This window comes from Nelusetta ayraudi, unplaced genomic scaffold (assembly GCF_046127955.1).
Source record: "Nelusetta ayraudi isolate G7.1 ecotype Tasmania unplaced genomic scaffold, CSIRO-AGI_Nayr_v1 ptg000050l, whole genome shotgun sequence".
In the NCBI taxonomy this organism is placed as follows: domain Eukaryota; kingdom Metazoa; phylum Chordata; class Actinopteri; order Tetraodontiformes; family Monacanthidae; genus Nelusetta; species Nelusetta ayraudi.
In genome coordinates this window covers 3,886,869-3,904,222 of record NW_027466100.1, presented here as the reverse complement: position 1 = coordinate 3,904,222, position 17,354 = coordinate 3,886,869, and the positions used below count along the sequence as shown (strand labels likewise).

Below are 17,354 nucleotides of genomic sequence, written 5' to 3'. Positions count from 1 at the left end.
GGTTGCTTCGGTAGCGAATAAAGGGGGACACTCGCTCACTCACTTGCGCTGCGCGTGCCCGTGCAGTGCTGTCTGTGGTGTCGTGTCGTGTATGTGTCAGATAAACGTCACAGTTTTGTGAGCGCACGCGAGGCGAGCGCGCGCGACACCGCCGCCGCCACTTCACGCACTTCCTACATCGACAGAATCACAGGAGCGAAACACGGGCAGCGGGCGGAGGGAGACCACGGACAGCCTTCATCGTCCTGCGGTGGACGGAACGAGCACCCAGCCAGCCAGCTCGCTGGACGAGGTGAGACTGTTTTGGCGAGAGAGAGAGAGAGAGAGAGAGAGAGAGAGAAAGAGTCGCTGCGCTAAGTTTGTAAGGGAGGATGTTAGCTGAAAGTTGTGCGGGAGAAAGCGACAAACCGTAACCTCCCCTCCTCTTTTTTTCCGTCTCCATCCACGGGGTGGACCGAAAACAAACCTCGTTCAGTCGTTGACGCTAACGTTAGCTAGTCCCCCCACCCCCCAAAAAACCCACTTTGAATTAAACAAAGTGCCTACTTCGGTAAAAGTTTGAATTACAGCTCAACTTTTCTTAGCTGGTCGTGACAGTGGGAACGTGTCCGCCGTCAACTTTTTCCCAACGAGTTCTGCCTCTCGTTTCGCGTGTGTGTGTGTGTGTGTGTGTGTGTGTGTGTGTGTGTGTGTGTGTGAGAGTGATACGGAAACCCCGTCACTGAACTATTCACATCCAGGTGAGACCATAGAGACGCTGCGAGTAATCGATGGTTGATCTAAACATCGACATCAGGAGCCGTGTGACAAACGTCAACCAGTGCGGTTGCATCGGTGTGTGTGTGTGTGTGTGTGTGTGTGTGTGCGTGCGCGCGCGCGCGCGCGCGCGGTTTGCCTTGGAATTCCAAGCACCGGGGAGGATCGCAATCGCAGGCAGGTCCGGGCAGCAGAAGGGAAGCCGCGCCAGTCAGCCTGTTTGATCGCTGCATTACAAAACGCGGGCAGGCGTCGAGAGTCTTTTTTTCTTCTTCTTTCTTTTCTTCTTTCGTTAAAACCAACTTGCAAACATCGACCACATCCTCAAGAGAAAGACGAAAATCAAACACCGTGACTGCTTTTTCACCCCGCTCAATGCTCTACTGCTGCGGGCCCATATGCACAGTGTGATCGTGTGTGTTGTTCACCCTCCTTCAAGGGTTCCTAGTGGGGAAGGCGGTGTGTTGTGATGATGGCCACACTATTTTTTTTTAGGTGAGGAAACACCATTGCACTTTAGATGATGTGTCAATCTCAGAGGGCCACTGTGGACGCCTGCCCTCCTCTTCATTTTCCACCCCACTCTCTCTTCCTCCCCTAGCTGGTGTGTTTTAGTGGAAAACATATCGACGTAACTCATACTTAGTCAGCGTCGAGTTGATATTTCACTTCTTTGTGTCGTGGATGTGCTACTATTTCTGCACTAAAGTGATCGTTTATGTATACAGATGCTTCCTGCAAAGAACACATTTAAATCTCCGGTGCTGTGGCGCTGCCATGGCTTAGAAACACATTTTTCTCTCTGGTCTCTTGGGAGGTGTCAGGAAGTAGGTTATATGATAAGCAATAGGAAGTTATGTAGAAGTTCTGCATGTCTGCGCGAGCGGTGAGCTGCACGTGGCAGCTGCATTTTTAAAGATGGATTTGACAAATCGAAGCTGGACATGAACGGTTTGCTGGATAATCAATCACGACTGGCCTCAATCGCGGCGTGAGCTTGGTATTGATCAGCTTCTCGACCTCTCACGTCAGAGGCCGCGGCGGCGTTGCATCAAGTTCACACGCTGTCTCTCTCTCTTCCCGTGTTTTCCTTCTTGACTTGGGATTTGGGATTTCATCCAGACTAACTGGCTGCGTTTGCAGCTCTTTGCGTGGACCGTTTTGAGGTTAGAAAATTTGAAATACCAGCCAGACCCACCGTAGTGCACACAGCATGCTCATATTTGGATTAGTGACATGTCGAGGCTCGTTCTGCCTTTATGGAACAGGAGAGAACCCACTGCATTTTGTTTTCCACTGTGACCTACCGGAGGCAAGAAACACAGCGAAACTGAGGAGGAATAGCAAAAGACCAGTTCAAGTTATAAATGCATTGTGTGTCATGGCTGACATAGCAATAACACCGAGTGGTTTGGGATTAAAGAACGCAAAAGTAAACTCATGAAATAGCAAAGGTGTGGCTGAGGTACGTGGCTTAGAAGATACCGAGGCACTAGGTCATAGAAATGTGAGTCTTTATTTGTTTCACCACAGGTCGTGTTGGCTGTGTATACTGTGACTGTACTGACTGATGAGAGTCATTTACCGGTGCAAAAAAATCCAATTGATAATAAATCAAAGTTGTGCTAAAATGACATAACTAGGCTGAAACGATAAACAAGGTAAAGTACACAATACATGGATATTGTTGTTCTTATTATTTTGCCTCCAAGGAGTAAAAGCCAAAGTTAGATGAACAATGTGTGTGTGTGTGTGTGTGTGTGTGTGTGTGTGTGTGTGTGTGTGTGTGTGTGTGTGTGTGTGTGTGTGTGTGTGTGTGTGTGTGTGATGTGGATTTTCTGATTTTATTCTGATGATATTTTCTATCCTCAGGTGACCCTGGGTGTTGCACCATGGCTCCTTTCTTACGGATCGCCTTCAGCTCCTATGAGTTGGGGGTCCTGCCTCCTCTGCCTGACCCACCTTTTTGTGCAATCAAGCTAAAAGAAGCCTTAGTAACTGGTGAGCAACTTCTCCTTTGGGCAGCAGCCAATCACCTGCCTCCATCTCAGCATCCTACCGCCCATATACTCACTGTCTCTTCTCTGCTCATGTCCAAACCATCTCAGTCTGGCCTGCCTGGCTTTAGCTCCAACACATCTGATGTACAGAACCGCTGATGTTCTCATGCCTGATCCTCTCCAGCCTCCAAACTGAAGCTCAACATTTTAATCTTGTCTTTGCCTCCATGCTGCTGTCTCTTAAGCGTCCCTCCCTCCCAACACCGTGGTATTTTCTTCCATTCTTGCTGGTGATCACACTTTATATTTGACACTGTTCTAACTGCTCGGTAACCACACTGTTTGATTCAAGATCGACGCGGTGTTGCAGAGCGACAGCAATCACTTCCCTATTTTTAAAATGAGTTTTCACACACAAGGGCAGCTTACATCCTCTTATGGTTCCCTTCACACCAGATGCAAGTGAACATTTTGTCCCCCCTTCTTCTCCCCTAGAGCGAGGTAAGACCCTGGTTCAGAGGAAACCCACCATGTACCCTGCGTGGAACGCCAGTTTCGACGCACACATCTACGAAGGCCGCGTGCTGGAGGTGCTGCTGATGAAAACCGCAGAGGAGTCGCTGGCGGAAGCCACGATTGGAGTGTCCGTCTTGGCCGAGCGCTGCAAGAAAGCCAATGGGCGAGCGGAGTTCTGGGTAGGACGTCACACACGGTCCTCTGCCCCCGCAGAGCCATGTGCATCTCTTTGACTCTCTTGTCCAACTGTGTTCTAAGGTGGACCTCCATCCCTCTGGGAAAGTGATGATGGTAGTGCAGTATTTCCTGGAGGGAGCTGATGCAGGTAAAGTGGAAATAGATTGCAGTACTTTGCTCTTTTCTTCTCTTCCTTTAGATTTCTTTTTTTTTTTAAATATGCAACCTTCTATTTGTGACCCTCCTGTTCTGGCCAAACCCACAAAAACTGTTCTGTATTCTATTTCAGTTGCCAAAAGTTTACAATTCCACCTCTTTGCACTGACCACCTCTTTCAAAAGCAAGCAAGGGGTCCCAACACAAGAGCATCCCATGTGTTTAAATTTAACATTTAACATTGCTGGTGAACAGTCAGTGATCGGGTAAATAAGTGTTGGTTGTTGGTATGAAATATCTTTGTGTAGTTGATGAAAAGCATTGTGTTTGTCTCCTCTTCCACCTGCAAGAGAGTAAGCAGACTGCGAAGGAGGAAGAGGCTCCCACAATCAACCGTCGGCGAGGAGCCATCAAGCAGGCCAAGATCCATTTCATCAAGAACCACGAGTTCATCGCCACCTTCTTCAGACAGCCCACCTTCTGCTCCGTGTGCAGAGACTTTGTCTGGTGAGCCCAACTTCTGCTCGGGATCTTTAATGTCTGTGATGTCTTAGATTTTTAGATTGTGTGCGTTTCCTCCAAAGTCCATGACTGTTTTCCCCTGACATCGGTTTGGGGAAACGCCAGTATGAAAGTAACGTGGTGCATGAGTAACACTGCAGATCACTCAGAGCCCCCTGAATGTTTGCATGTGACATTACATGAATGCGTGCGACGCACAACCCTCTGGGGAACCACAAGAAGTCTTGTGTGAAGTTGCACCTCCTGCAAAGTTTCCTGGGTCTCTGAACGACTCTCTGCTTCGGCCCCGACCAGGACTCGCACTGTCTGTCTTACTTCTTCTTTAAAATGTTACCTATGTTATATTTTACCCAGAGAACATGTCAAGAGTCAGGGTGAGAACTACTCAGAGGTGTCTGGTTGACTAACAGATGTGTCTGAGTTGTGACATTGAACTCCTTGGCCAGAGAAGAGTTGGAGCTTCTTTTGTTGCGTTACAAAAGCGACACTGAGGGCAGAGCCGTTTGGATCTGTCACAACTTGTGCTTTTTCAAAAGAAGGTCACCGTTGACTGATACATAAGAGAACAATTGAAGTGCATATGTTTTTAATACTTTTCACACATATGAAGCAACTTTTTATTTTTTTTTAATGTTTGCAAGGAAATTGTCGGTAAAAAGACAATTTAGGCAAATCCAGGTTCATTTTGCAGGCCACTTCTGTCCCACCAGCATGTTCTTGTCATCCTGACAGAGGGGCTTGAAAGTAGCAATGCACTTCTTCCATTCAGCATCAATTTAGACTGAAGACACATTTCAATGATATTACACCTTGTGTTGACAGACCACTTTCATAAGTGGCTAATTATAATGAAACATGGTTCTGATACGTAACATTATTGTTTAAAATTACCTTTATGTGTAAAGTGTGTAAAATGACACTTTGATTCTGGCTCTTGTCTACATTGAAAAGGAAACCTGTAAAAATATATGTTTATATTCTGATGCCCACTGACTCATTTGTTGTCCCGTTTTCACATGTAGGGGCCTCAATAAGCAAGGCTACAAATGCAGACGTAAGTTTTTCCATTTCACTTTATTTGTTTGCCTTGTGTAGTCATTTAAAATTTTGAAGTATACATTTTGCTATAGAATCATTACCTCTTTCCATGGTCATTAGTCAGGACGTTGATATAAATTGACTCAATGTAAAGAAATCTCCTTTATCTTTCCTTTTTTTCCCATCAGAATGCAATGCAGCCATCCACAAGAAATGCATAGAAAAAATCATTGGCAGATGTACTGGTACTGCTGCCAACAGTCGGGACACAGTGGTACGTATTACATTTCTGTGCTGTTGTACTGCTACGTGTGAGCTTCCTTTGTGTGCCTCGAATACTTAAATATTTTAGCTTGCGTAGCTGTTACAGCATCAGTAAGGTGCCTACTAGTCGTATTATTAGTAATATTAGGAAGTGGAGAGGTTATAGAGAAAGTAGCTTGTCACTTTAAATGATGTGTTTAACTGATCAATATTAGCCTATAGGTGGGCAAAGATGATCAAAGACCAAGTGAGCGAGATAATGGCTTTAGGTAAATGATCAAGGATTCACACCTCACCATCCCCCTCCCCCATGAGGTAAATAACTGGACCGTGATAGCAAAGAAAGGGTTTCAAATAGCAGCAAAGTCAGCCAGGAGAAGAAACCATCAGTGTGAGCTGCGGTCGGAAAGAACAGGCAAGAGACAGAAAGCAGGACAGGAAAGGAGATGAGGCAAGTGCGCAGGCCTGCTCAGCGTCTCCGGCCGGCGTTCCGGGTCTCCCGCCGCCGGGAGACCCACGGAGACGATGAGCCATGTTTGTCCACGCAGTTCCAGAAGGAGCGTTTTAAAATCGACATGCCACACCGCTTCAAGACCAACAACTACATGAGCCCCACCTTCTGCGACCACTGCGGAAGCCTCTTGTGGGGAATAGTCAAGCAAGGCCTCAAGTGTGAAGGTAAGGCGGCCGTATGATTGACAGATGGTCGAAAACGAAAAAAGGTTCTTATGTTTTTCCATTTTTTTTTCTTCCTATTTTTGTTTTTTGCTCAGATTGTGCAATGAACGTCCATCACAAGTGTCAAGATAAAGTAGCCAATCTTTGTGGTATCAACCAAAAGCTCCTCGCTGAAGCCCTGACACAAGTCAGCCAGGTGAGCCCAAGAAGATCGCAAGTTTCTAGCTCATGGTTGAAATGCGGAGTCGTCCCTGTGTGTTTGAAGTCAGAAGCCAAATTAAGAATAAGGGGGCCTGACACGCAACTTTCATGGCTCAGTCTAGTTAAATCCAGCACAGTGGTTTTTAGCAATACACGTTTCCAATCTCATGATATCTTACTTTTATTACTTCCATCATTACTTTTTTAATGATCTTCACTTTCCTATTACTGAGATTACAAGCCAAAGAAAAACTGACTTCTGAAGATCAGGTCCGAATCCCTGAAAAGTTAAAAAAAAAAAAAAAAAAAAAAAGTTAGACAATTTTGAATCAGTTATAAAACACAAATGATTTTCATTATCATTATTGTTTAAACTTATTATCTGGCTGCCCTGGGTGCTTAAAAAAATATTTGACCTTTGCATGGGTCACCCTTGTCAGTGCTGTTCACAGGCAGGGAGCTAATGAAAGGCCACAGCTGTTTCCTTTTCAGTCAATCTTGTTGTTAGTGCTGTTTCATATGATCATGTCATAGTACACAGTAGTCTAGCAATATGTCTACCAGTAGAGATCATGTTGGTACTGCTGTAATGATGCACACCCAGCCTAAAAGTCTACAGTGCCCACTCAGTGGTTCAGTTATATTGCATGATGAGCTCAGTAAGTTCCTCCAGGTTTCAAAGGCATAATGTACAGATCACTTCAAAGAAAGTCAAGGAAATATCATCCAGTCAATTCCAAAAAGGGGAAAAACAAAACACTGACAGACATAAAGAGTGCGTGCATGTGTATAACACATATGTAGATGTTATGAGTTCTGATGATATTTTTGCATTGTCTGTCTTACCAGAAATCATCCACCCGCCACTCCGACCCGAACCTGCCAAATATGCCTGACATCGGAGTTTACGATGAAGTGAACAAGCTCTCTGGGCTGGATATTAATGGTTGGTGAAAGAGACGTCTTGAGAAACTAATTTGCAGACGTTTTAGAAGAATAATGCGACAAATTGTTTCCATGTGGTACTTTGCCCGTAGATGGATCTCCTTATGACAGACTCTGGGAGGGGAGCGGCCCACCACCTCAGTCTCGGATTTCCCATTTGACTCGCATCAATGTGGACAACTTTATCTTCCACAAGGTCTTGGGAAAAGGCAGTTTTGGCAAGGTATGGAGTTGTCAGTGTTACTCTGATAGAAAAGAGGGCAGCTGTGTGTGATTCAGCAGTGTTGCCCAGTAACCTGAATCAATACTTGTCAGCTGCCATAAACACAAAAGCTACTTCGGGCCTCACCAAAGGTTAAGTGTGTAATATTTTGAGATTTTGGAAAAGAAAAAGCCACATTAAGCGGTTACATTTTAGATTGCACTCACCCTTCCCCTGCCAAGCTTGCCAGTGAACTACGGTGGCCTGCACACACACACCTGGGTATCTCATTCACCTTCTTCTTTGTTATTTTTTTGGAAGACGCCAGCGTTCCCCCTAAATACAAAACGCGCTGTCAGGTGATCTGGATTGTCCGCATCAGGCTTCCTTAGAAATATGGTGGTGCACAATGGAAGCTAACTAGGAGCAACACACATGATCTATGTATATTCCCTATGTATATATATGGACCATTTTTATTCATTTATTTATGGGCAGTATTTTTAGTTTTTACCAATACAGAAAGACCTACACTTTGCATACCGGACCTTTAAACTAACAACATTTCTCTTCTTGTGTCCCCTCCGCAGGTTCTCCTGGCTGAACTGAAGGGTCGTGGCGAGTACTTTGCCGTGAAGGCCCTGAAGAAGGACGTGGTGCTGATGGACGACGACGTGGAGTGCACAATGGTGGAGAAGAGAGTCCTGGCTCTGGCTTGGGACAACCCCTTTCTCACACACCTTTACTCCACCTTCCAGACCAAGGTATGGCCAACATCCACCACCACCAGCCACCGCTCTGTTCGCTCCGGCGCGTCGTTTGGACGTGAATCCTCAGTGCTGTGTGTGTGAAACCTTCCGCAGGAGCATCTCTTCTTCGTGATGGAGTATCTGAACGGAGGAGACTTGATGTTTCATATTCAGGAAAAGGGGCGATTTGAACTCTACAGAGCCATGTGAGTGAGAGCACTGATGTAATACTGCATGATTTAATCAGACACTCACTCACACACACACACACACACACACACACACACACACACACACACACACACACACACTCACCACCTTGCATTCATCACTGCTGCCCCCTGTATTTCTGTGGTCGCGACGGGAGACACACATCCAGATTCAATGAGCTGATGCAAAGCAGACCCTCATAAAGCAAATTCTCTGTTTACATTTTCACCGTCACTCCTGCCGTCTCCCTCCCATTATGTTTTTTTTCTGCTTTTGCATAATATACTGAACTCTTATACACAGAGGAGTCCATTAGCCGTCACTCACTGGTAAACGGACCTTGTAAGGAGCAAGCCGCTCCTCGAGCCGCGGCGGTGTTTGTGCGGAGAAGTATCACTTTCTGCCGCCCACTTTTGCTCGTGACTTTGTGGAAACACTTCCAGAAAGCGCACAATGCGATGGTTACAAAAGCGAATGTCGGCAACGCCTCTACCGCCTCCCACTCAAGTCTCGCGTTTGCATTTGTTTTGAAACGCAAACATCTGTGCCATAAATCTTGTAAAATCTTCCTTCTTTGAGATGTTTTTATTAGTCTTGCACCGACAGTTTGCTGTTCAGTGCAAGAACAGCAAACTGCAAGACTCTCACTGTTAAAACCTTTAATACTTAAAAGAAAAAGAAAAAAAAAGCTTTATCTTTGACATTCCCCTGCTTATGATTTTACTGGATTTTAGGATTGTATAAATGTTCATGATATGAGAAGTACGAAGATGAGTGACGACCAAAATAAGGCCTCTTATTTTGTAGGATTGACATGAATCTTCAAATGCCGTCTTCCCAGTGCTTCACAATATCTAAGCATGAATCTTGCAGCTACAACAGCTCAGCTTGTTGGGAATCATTCACATCCTTTAAACTGTATTTGAAATGTGAGGGCCGTTTGGTTATTCCAAAAACAATTACACTAATGTTTGCATCACTGTCAACAGATCCCTCTAATACACAGGTTTGTCTGTTATTGCAACAGTTGCCACAGCTGAATGGAAACTAACTGCTGCTTTTCATTATGCAATATTTTTCCTGGGGCGACGAATGAACTGTACAGTTTCCAGTGACCTCTTTATCTGCACAAACGGCCCTGTTCTCCCACTGGCTACTGCTAACCTGTTGACCCGCTCTCCAAACTAGTTTATTTGGACCTCAGAATATTTTTTAATCATACCTCCATTCCTCTAACTTGTTCAGCGAGAGCAAACGACAAACTATCTCACGTCAGACGAGACGGAATTTTTAGTGGTCCTTTGGTTGATTATTCACAATAAGCAACTAGTAGTTGGGTAAGAGCCGAGGCAACTTTTTTCCTGCTCTTCGGACTCAATTGTTTCACCCAGCACAGCTGACAACTGGCGCGGGTCAGAGATCGGCTAATCTTTCAGCTCAAAGTGTATCTCATCTTTCACATTACGAGGGTGTTCTTTACCCGTCTTTTTACTCTATACAAATGTCCTCATCAATAATTTAGCCGTACAACAGAGTAAGCTAGCGGTGACACCAGCCTTCAGTAGTAGCTGAGTAGTAGGATTGCCTCACTGTAGCTGTGTTTTGCTGGACCTTTTCATGTGGAAATGAGCACTTGATGTGTGATTGTGTGTGCCTTTGTGTCTGCACAGGTTCTACTCTGCTGAGATCATTTGTGGTCTACAGTTCTTGCACTTGAAAGGGATCATCTACAGGTCTGAACAAAAACCACTGCATTTTTATGACCTTAGAATTACCTCTCAATATAAATATATTAATATGTCTCACAATACCTGAACCTTCTGGCCTATTTAAAGCTTAAACATTGCACCCTCTTCTCAATTGTTCTCTTCACAGAGATTTAAAGTTAGACAACGTGATGTTGGATCATGAGGGACATATAAAGATCGCTGACTTTGGCATGTGCAAAGAGAACGTGTTCGGAGAGAATAGGGCGACGACTTTCTGTGGTACTCCTGACTACATCGCTCCTGAGGTAAAATATCCAGTCGTGGAACCGCTGAGTTTGTTCAAAATGCATTACGAGTTTGTGTCTTTCTGCACTCAAAATGATCTTTCAACTCAGATCCTGCTAGGACAGAAGTATTCCTTCTCCGTCGACTGGTGGTCGTTTGGAGTCTTGCTGTATGAGATGCTGATTGGGCAGTCGCCGTTCCATGGAGATGACGAGGATGAGCTGTTTGAGTCTATCCGCATGGACACTCCCCATTATCCCCGCTGGATCAACAAGGAGGTCAAGGACCTGCTGGAACGGGTCCGGACCACAACCATTCATGCAAAATACTTTTTTTTTTTTTTGTCTCAAAAAAACCCCTCAATGTACAACTTTCATTTACTGTCCCGCCGGCAGTTGTTCGAGAGAGACCCCACACGCAGACTTGGAATTGTGGGTAACATCCGTTTGCATCCCTTCTTCAAGACCATTAACTGGCAGGCCTTGGAGAGGAGGGAAGTTGAGCCGCCCTTCAAACCCAAAGTGGTACGTGCCAAGTCAATATTGAGGAAATGGGGGGGGATTGTGTTCTGCATTTACATCTGTGTGTAATCTAAGGTCGTTGCGTGCATTTAATCATTTCTCTGATTTATTTATTTCCAACTGCAGAAGGCCGCAAATGACTGCAGCAATTTTGACCGGGAGTTCCTCAGCGAGAAGCCTCGTCTCTCCCACAGCGATAAGAACTTCATCGATTCCATGGATCAAAGTGCGTTCTCGGGCTTCTCATTCATCAACCCGAAGATGGAGCACCTTTTAGAGAAGTGATGACTGCAATCACGGAGGGGGAGGGGGGCGGGGGGGTGCCACATCCCTACTGTTGTCAGACAGCTCTCTTTGTCTGCTATGTTGTTAGACCTGCAGATAAGCAAAGCTCTTCCACAAGCAGTATTTTGTAACTCTGTTGTAAGCACAAAGTCTTCTTCTTGGGAACGCTGAGAATAATGAATAGAGACGTGTCCTTGTACTGTATATATTAGTGTTGATGTGTTTATGTGCATGCATGCGTCACTGGGCTGTGAAGACCTCGTGAATAAAAGTGTAAGAGCCAGAAGTTACAAACATTCTCACGTTCCACTGGCCATCACCACCATTCACAACTATTTTATCTTCCTTTTTAAGTCAATTTAATTGGTAATCTAAAATTAGTAAGGTTAAAAAAAAATTAGGATGTATATTTTGGGGTAAATGAGATAGCTGCATGTATAGAAATTAAGCAAAACGACAAAAAACCCTCTCCATTTGAAACTATGAAAACCCTCCAAGTGATAAAATTGTCTTTCTGATTGTAAAGAACTTAGTGGGGGAAATTCATCAAGGTGCCATGTCAAGAACAAATTTTGTCGAAGCAGTTGTTAGCAGCATTAGTGCAATGTTCTGTCTGGGTTGTGGGCACAGTAGATTGATTGGATGCACTGAAATGCAAAATACATAGAAGGTACATGACTGTAAACATGGAGTGGAAAGTTATGCTGTATATAGACAATGTATAAGTATATTGTTGTAACATGTATATTGGTTCATTAAGGATGTACTTTTTACTGTCTCCATCTTTTACATCTAATTAAAAAAAACAAAACAACGTTCAACTTCTAGGTGTGATAGGAGGTTAACTGCTGATTAACAGCTGGCCCGTTGTGTCCCACGGCTCGCCGGCCGACAGAGAGAGTAGAATTCAACTGGGAGTAAGTGTTAACAATGTTCAGAAAACTCCACAGACAGGACATCCATTGATATAAAGGGAACGTGTGGGTTTTTGAGGACTGGAATAACACACTCGAGTCAAACACTTTCTAGCCAATCGCAGGCTTTGTCCCGCCTTCGAACAACAGCGCGGCGACGACGTTTTATTGTGACGTCAGCACGCAATAAGTCTACGTATGTTCTGTGTACGGAAAAGCTATGGCATTGCTGGTCGTCGCACCGGTCTACGACACACGGTTACACTAAAAATCAGAGCTCTCTTTTATCGGTGATGATGTCGGGACGCTGACTAATACGATGCAATGACTGAGCGATGGTTTCCCCCCCACGTCGAGCAAATAACAAGTTGCTGTTTTCAGTTTTGAGAGCGATTTCCTTGCCGGGGGCTTCCCCGGAAGTCCAAAATGAGTTCTCAGGATGTGCTGAAGAGTGCGTCCACTCTCGCCTCGTACAATGTGTTACTGCAGGTACGTGGACACAACATCTGATAGTTCTGGGTAACAGAGGAGGAGTGTTTGTGTCTATTTAATAAATGTGATTCATTTGTTCAGGTTATGTTTCGTGTCCTCACTTTTCTCCTGAACGCGTTCACACTGCGCTTCGTGTCCAAAGAGTTGATCGGAGTTGTCAATGTCAGGTGAAGATGACACTATAATATAAGATATACCATTTTATTAATTACTGCTCTTTTTTGAACATGGGAATCTTTTTTTGTATTATGTACTTGAAAGGTTTAAAAGATTTGTTTGGTTTTTCTGGTTTTGTTTGATTTGTTTCTTGAATGCACCATCATGTACATCATGTATATATATTTATTTTAATTTTCAAAATAAAGTGAACAAAATCGACCAAACTAAACATTGCTACAGAGACAGTGACTAGTATGTATTTATTTATTTATTTATTTATTTATGATGACATTACCGCCTTTAACCTTCTGGCTCTTGTCTTTATCCCACAGACTCACTCTGCTGTACTCCACGTTAGTTTTCCTCTCCAGGGAAGCCTTCAGGAGAGCCTGTCTGAGTGGCGTCTCTGGGACCAATCACAGCTGGAGACAAGTTATCAACCTGCTCTGGCTGACGTGAGTAGCCTCGTTTTTCTGCCGTGATTCTCATCACACGAGCCTAGCATAGATGTTTCCTTCTGTTGACTTCCTACACTGTCAGGTTGCCTCTGGGCGTGCTGTGGGCGCTCCTGCTGGCCTGTGTGTGGCTGTGGCTCCTGGAGGTCCCGGACCCTCACGCTGTTCCTTACTATGGCCCCGCCGTGGTGCTGTTCGCCCTGTCTGGAGTGCAGGAGCTCCTGGCCGAGCCCCTCTGGGTCCTCGCTCAGGCTCACATGTTTGTGCGATTGAAGGTGGTTGCTGAGAGCTTAGCCATGATCGCCAAGTGCAGCATCACTGTGGTGCTGGTGGTGTTCGCTCGTGAATGGGGCCTGTACATCTTTTCTGCTGCTCATGTAAGTAATTAAGTGCTTGTGCGTCATTATTGAAGCAGTGCCTCTCAACATATACAGAGTCAACCAAAATGTGTACACACGTCAGAATATTTCAATACCAAATTTATTCTGACATCACAAGGTTAATACAAGTTACATTTTAAGGGATGTACGCTTACTTTATTAAGTGCTTCTTTCTTTTTCTTTTTTTTAAGTTGCTAGTGCTAGCAAGTTAAACATTTTAGTAGCACAAAGAAAACATTAGGAGCACACCCAGGTGGGCAGCACGTGTGCAAGATGACTCTCTTCGCACAGGTTGATTTTCATTCGCAAATGCGACGAAAGCTGTCGCACTGTACAGCCCTGCATTTTGTCTCTACAAGTATTTAAATGTAAAGGAGCACTTATACAAGTGAAATATTGATGCAAGTTTTTCTCTTCCTGATTGATGAGAATCTAGAATAGATGTACATTATTGGTCCCAAATTTGGGTAACTACAGCATTGTTGCAGCACTAAAAACAATACAAGAAAATAAACTATACAATAATTACAAGAAACATTCAAGTGACTCGGTTCAGTGATGTGTGCATACATCATTTTGGCTGACTCTATATGACTTGAATGTCATTTGTCCGTCAGTTGTTTTACACAGGGTCCTTGGTGCTCTGCTACGTGGTTTACTTCATCCATCTCTTGAGCTCTAAAGAAGCAGCCAAGAAGAGTTTCCCCCTGCAGCACGTCAGCGAGCTCCTTCCTTGCAGAGCTGACAGAGAGGTAACGTTGACTAAATGCACATTATTTCTGATCGCTTTTGACAAAACTGTTGACACGAGTTGACAATGACAATCTGCCGTCCGCAGCCTCTAGTCGACTGGCGCCTGGCCCGGCTCACCTGGAGCTTCTTCAAGCAGTCTTTTTTGAAGCAAATCCTGACAGAGGGCGAGCGCTACGTGATGACGTTCCTCAACGTTCTCAGCTTTGGCGACCAGGGAGTCTATGACATCGTCAACAACCTGGGCTCCATGGTGGCCCGCTTCATCTTTTTGCCCATCGAAGAAAGCTTCTACATCTTCTTTGCCAAAGTCCTTCAACGTGGCCGTGACGTCAGGAGTCAGAAACAGGTGCAAACCTCTGAGATTAGAACAATCAGGTCTTCTGAAAGAGCAGCAAAATAATCATTGTGTTTTTGTTTTTATCCACAGGAAGACGTTGCCATCGCAGCTGAGGTCCTCGAGTGCCTCTTGAAACTGGTGCTTGTGATTGGTCTGATTATTGCAGTGTTTGGCTACGCCTACTCTTACCTGGCTCTGGACATATACGGCGGTTCCCTGTTGAGCAGCGGGGCAGGTATGCCAGTCGCAGTGCTGCCCCTTGTGGTTGAGCCTGGATTTGTTTGTAAAGCTCGCTCCTGTTTTTTCTCTCTTTTTCAGGACCTTCTTTACTCAGATGCTACAGCTGCTACGTTCTCCTGCTCGCCGTCAACGGTGTCACCGAGTGTTTCGTGTTTGCTGCCATGAGCCAAGAAGAGGTTGACAAGTAAGAACGGAGGACACGTGCTGTTGCGTTGTTCATGTGCTGTTCTGTGCTGATATTTAATGCAGAACTTGTATTCCCCCACCAGGTACAACTTTGTGATGCTGGCTCTGTCATTGTCTTTCCTGTCCCTGTCCTACGCACTGACATGGTGGGCCGGTGCTGTGGGCTTCATACTGGCCAACTGCCTGAACATGGGCCTGCGTATCCTGCACAGCCTGCTCTACATACACAACTACTTCCGCTCCAGTCCGTGGAAACCACTGCAAGGCCTGTTGCCCTCCCCGCTCCTGATGCTAGCACTTGGCATCAGTGCTATTGTCACTGTGCTGTCTGAGGTACATAGAAACACGTCTTGCACTTTCCCAGTATGTAAATATTGAACCGTTTTGTTTTTTTTCTTTCTTAAAGGGTAAGTGTGTAAGTGTGTAATATTTTGAGATTTTTGAAAAGAAACAGCGGCATCAAGTGGTTACATTTCAGATTGCAGCGTCTTTCACTCCCCTGCACCCCTCCTAAACTTGGCAGTAAACTACTTTGTTGGTTTATTTTAAGACGTGAGCGTTCATCCGAATTACAAAATTGTCCACACCAGGCTTCCGTAGAAATAAGGCAACATGGCAGCTAACTGGGAGCAAGACCCTTGATTCATGTATATTCTTATATATGTGAGAACTGTTCTAAGGGTAGAAAACCAAATTACTCTTATTGTACTGCGAGTGTACACTTTTATTAATGTATTTACGGGCAGTATGTTAAGCTTTTACCAATATGAAAATTATGAATCAAGCTTACTATTGCACACTGGACCTTTAAGTCTTTCATTTAAATTGGCTCTAACTTTCCGTAACGTCTGGTTTCAGGGCCTCTTCTGCTGTGACAAAGGCTGGCTGCCGCGGCTGGTCCACGTGAGCGGGGGGGCACTGTGTCTCCTCGGAGTGTTTGTTGCTGTTCTTCTCACAGAAACTCGGCTTGTTCAGTTTGTGAGGACTCAGCTGTTGCCGAAGTACACCAAGAAACGCACTTAGTTCTGGTTGCAAGTAACTGTACACAGGTGGCTTGTCAGCCTCACCACAAACAGTTCTTTTTTTTCTTGCTTTCTTTATTTACGATTTTTGACCGTGTGAAAAAAATGTGCGACCTTTTTTTTTTTTTCCACTACACTACACATTTGTGTGTCCTGTGTATGTGATCACTGAGCCGTTCCTTCTGAAAGGTCATGGCTTAACTGTTTTACATGGAATGACAAAATAAAAAAAAATATATATTTTTTTTAAAAGTGTTTGTTATGGGAATGGATTGTAGTTGCTGTATTTGATGAAGGCAGCTTATATTTATCGCACAATATATTCAGTGTGACTGCACACCAAAACACAAAGAACAACATACACAAGTACACAAGTTTCTTTCTTCCAACGAAACAAAAAACAAGTTTGACTATATTTTGCTTAAACCCTCAACAACATAGAATATAATATATAATAAAGCACGTTTTCTATATTATATAAAACACGTTTTAATCTATTAATCTAATCTTTTAACACATTAGAAGAAGAAAGAATCTTCACCACAGGATGATTAAAGCGCTGACTTGAGAGAGTTCTGTGGAGCTATGTGGAAAACTTGACAGTGTTGCACCGTCACTCAGGCAATCTGAATGATGCAAAGCACCTTTTGCAAGGAAGAGCTAGCAGAGTGCCAACCACAGACCTGAGACCACACAAGACCACACTAACAACTCTCAGAGTCAACTGCGGGCAGAAAACAGACGACACTCCACTAAGTATCAGCTCGTGTGTGTTTGTATTCATACAAATTCTGAACAGTATTGTAATCTTGTCCCACTAAACCTTTTAGTTTGTCTGTTCAGTCAAAGTAAACAGGCAACTTTCCTCGGTTCTGGAACAAAACGTTTAAGCAGCAGAGAGGAATTCTCCTGCATACAGCAAAAACGGAACTAAAAATGCCTGTAGGTTCACATCAGATTATTGGCTGTATCCTGAAAGTTTAAGCTCTGCACTTGTATTGCATATTTTTAAGAAGCCTGCATCTTCTTAAAAAATAGGTTGCCCAAATATAATTTGTGTTGATGTAGATCAAGGGTTTTGTAAAACACTTTTTGGTTTATTTTTCTTTTTACCCTTAATTGTGTCCTTCCGAGTGCCACACCCCCTCCGCTCCCCTCCCTCCCCCTGGGGTTTGATGATGCAGCAGGAGGAGGTGGAGGCT

At 44.4% G+C, this 17,354-nt stretch overlaps 2 protein-coding genes across 2 annotated transcripts; both read left to right on the top strand.

Moving 5' to 3' along the window:
• The first annotated feature begins 129 nt into the window (after nt 1-129).
• Nucleotides 130-12,039, top strand: prkcda (protein kinase C, delta a). Its single transcript, XM_076037372.1, has 18 exons — nt 130-292; nt 2,629-2,757; nt 3,252-3,451; nt 3,531-3,597; nt 3,956-4,112; nt 5,150-5,181; nt 5,354-5,439; nt 5,978-6,107; nt 6,203-6,303; nt 7,158-7,254; nt 7,346-7,476; nt 8,046-8,219; nt 8,319-8,410; nt 10,085-10,147; nt 10,290-10,428; nt 10,519-10,707; nt 10,804-10,932; nt 11,056-12,039. The coding sequence occupies exons 2-18, from the start codon at nt 2,649-2,651 to the stop codon at nt 11,212-11,214; spliced, it is 2,055 nt and encodes a 684-aa protein (XP_075893487.1). The 5' UTR covers nt 130-292; nt 2,629-2,648; the 3' UTR covers nt 11,215-12,039.
• A 124-nt stretch (nt 12,040-12,163) lies between these two features.
• Nucleotides 12,164-16,727, top strand: rft1 (RFT1 homolog). Its single transcript, XM_076037373.1, has 10 exons — nt 12,164-12,617; nt 12,702-12,787; nt 13,112-13,234; nt 13,320-13,611; nt 14,232-14,366; nt 14,453-14,713; nt 14,795-14,939; nt 15,023-15,128; nt 15,214-15,463; nt 15,989-16,727. The coding sequence occupies exons 1-10, from the start codon at nt 12,555-12,557 to the stop codon at nt 16,151-16,153; spliced, it is 1,626 nt and encodes a 541-aa protein (XP_075893488.1). The 5' UTR covers nt 12,164-12,554; the 3' UTR covers nt 16,154-16,727.
• The last annotated feature ends 627 nt before the right edge of the window (nt 16,728-17,354 follow it).

Coding starts and splice junctions, on each gene's coding strand:
- prkcda (XM_076037372.1), top strand. CDS start 2,649: ATGGCTCCTTTCTTACGGATCGCCTTCAGCTCCTATGAGTTGGGGGTC. Junction 4,113..5,149: donor GTGTGCAGAGACTTTGTCTG/GTGAGCCCAACT, acceptor TTTCACATGTAG/GGGCCTCAATAAGCAAGGCT. Junction 6,108..6,202: donor GCAAGGCCTCAAGTGTGAAG/GTAAGGCGGCCG, acceptor TTTTTTGCTCAG/ATTGTGCAATGAACGTCCAT.
- rft1 (XM_076037373.1), top strand. CDS start 12,555: ATGAGTTCTCAGGATGTGCTGAAGAGTGCGTCCACTCTCGCCTCGTAC. Junction 13,235..13,319: donor ATCAACCTGCTCTGGCTGAC/GTGAGTAGCCTC, acceptor CTACACTGTCAG/GTTGCCTCTGGGCGTGCTGT. Junction 14,940..15,022: donor CCTGTTGAGCAGCGGGGCAG/GTATGCCAGTCG, acceptor TCTCTTTTTCAG/GACCTTCTTTACTCAGATGC.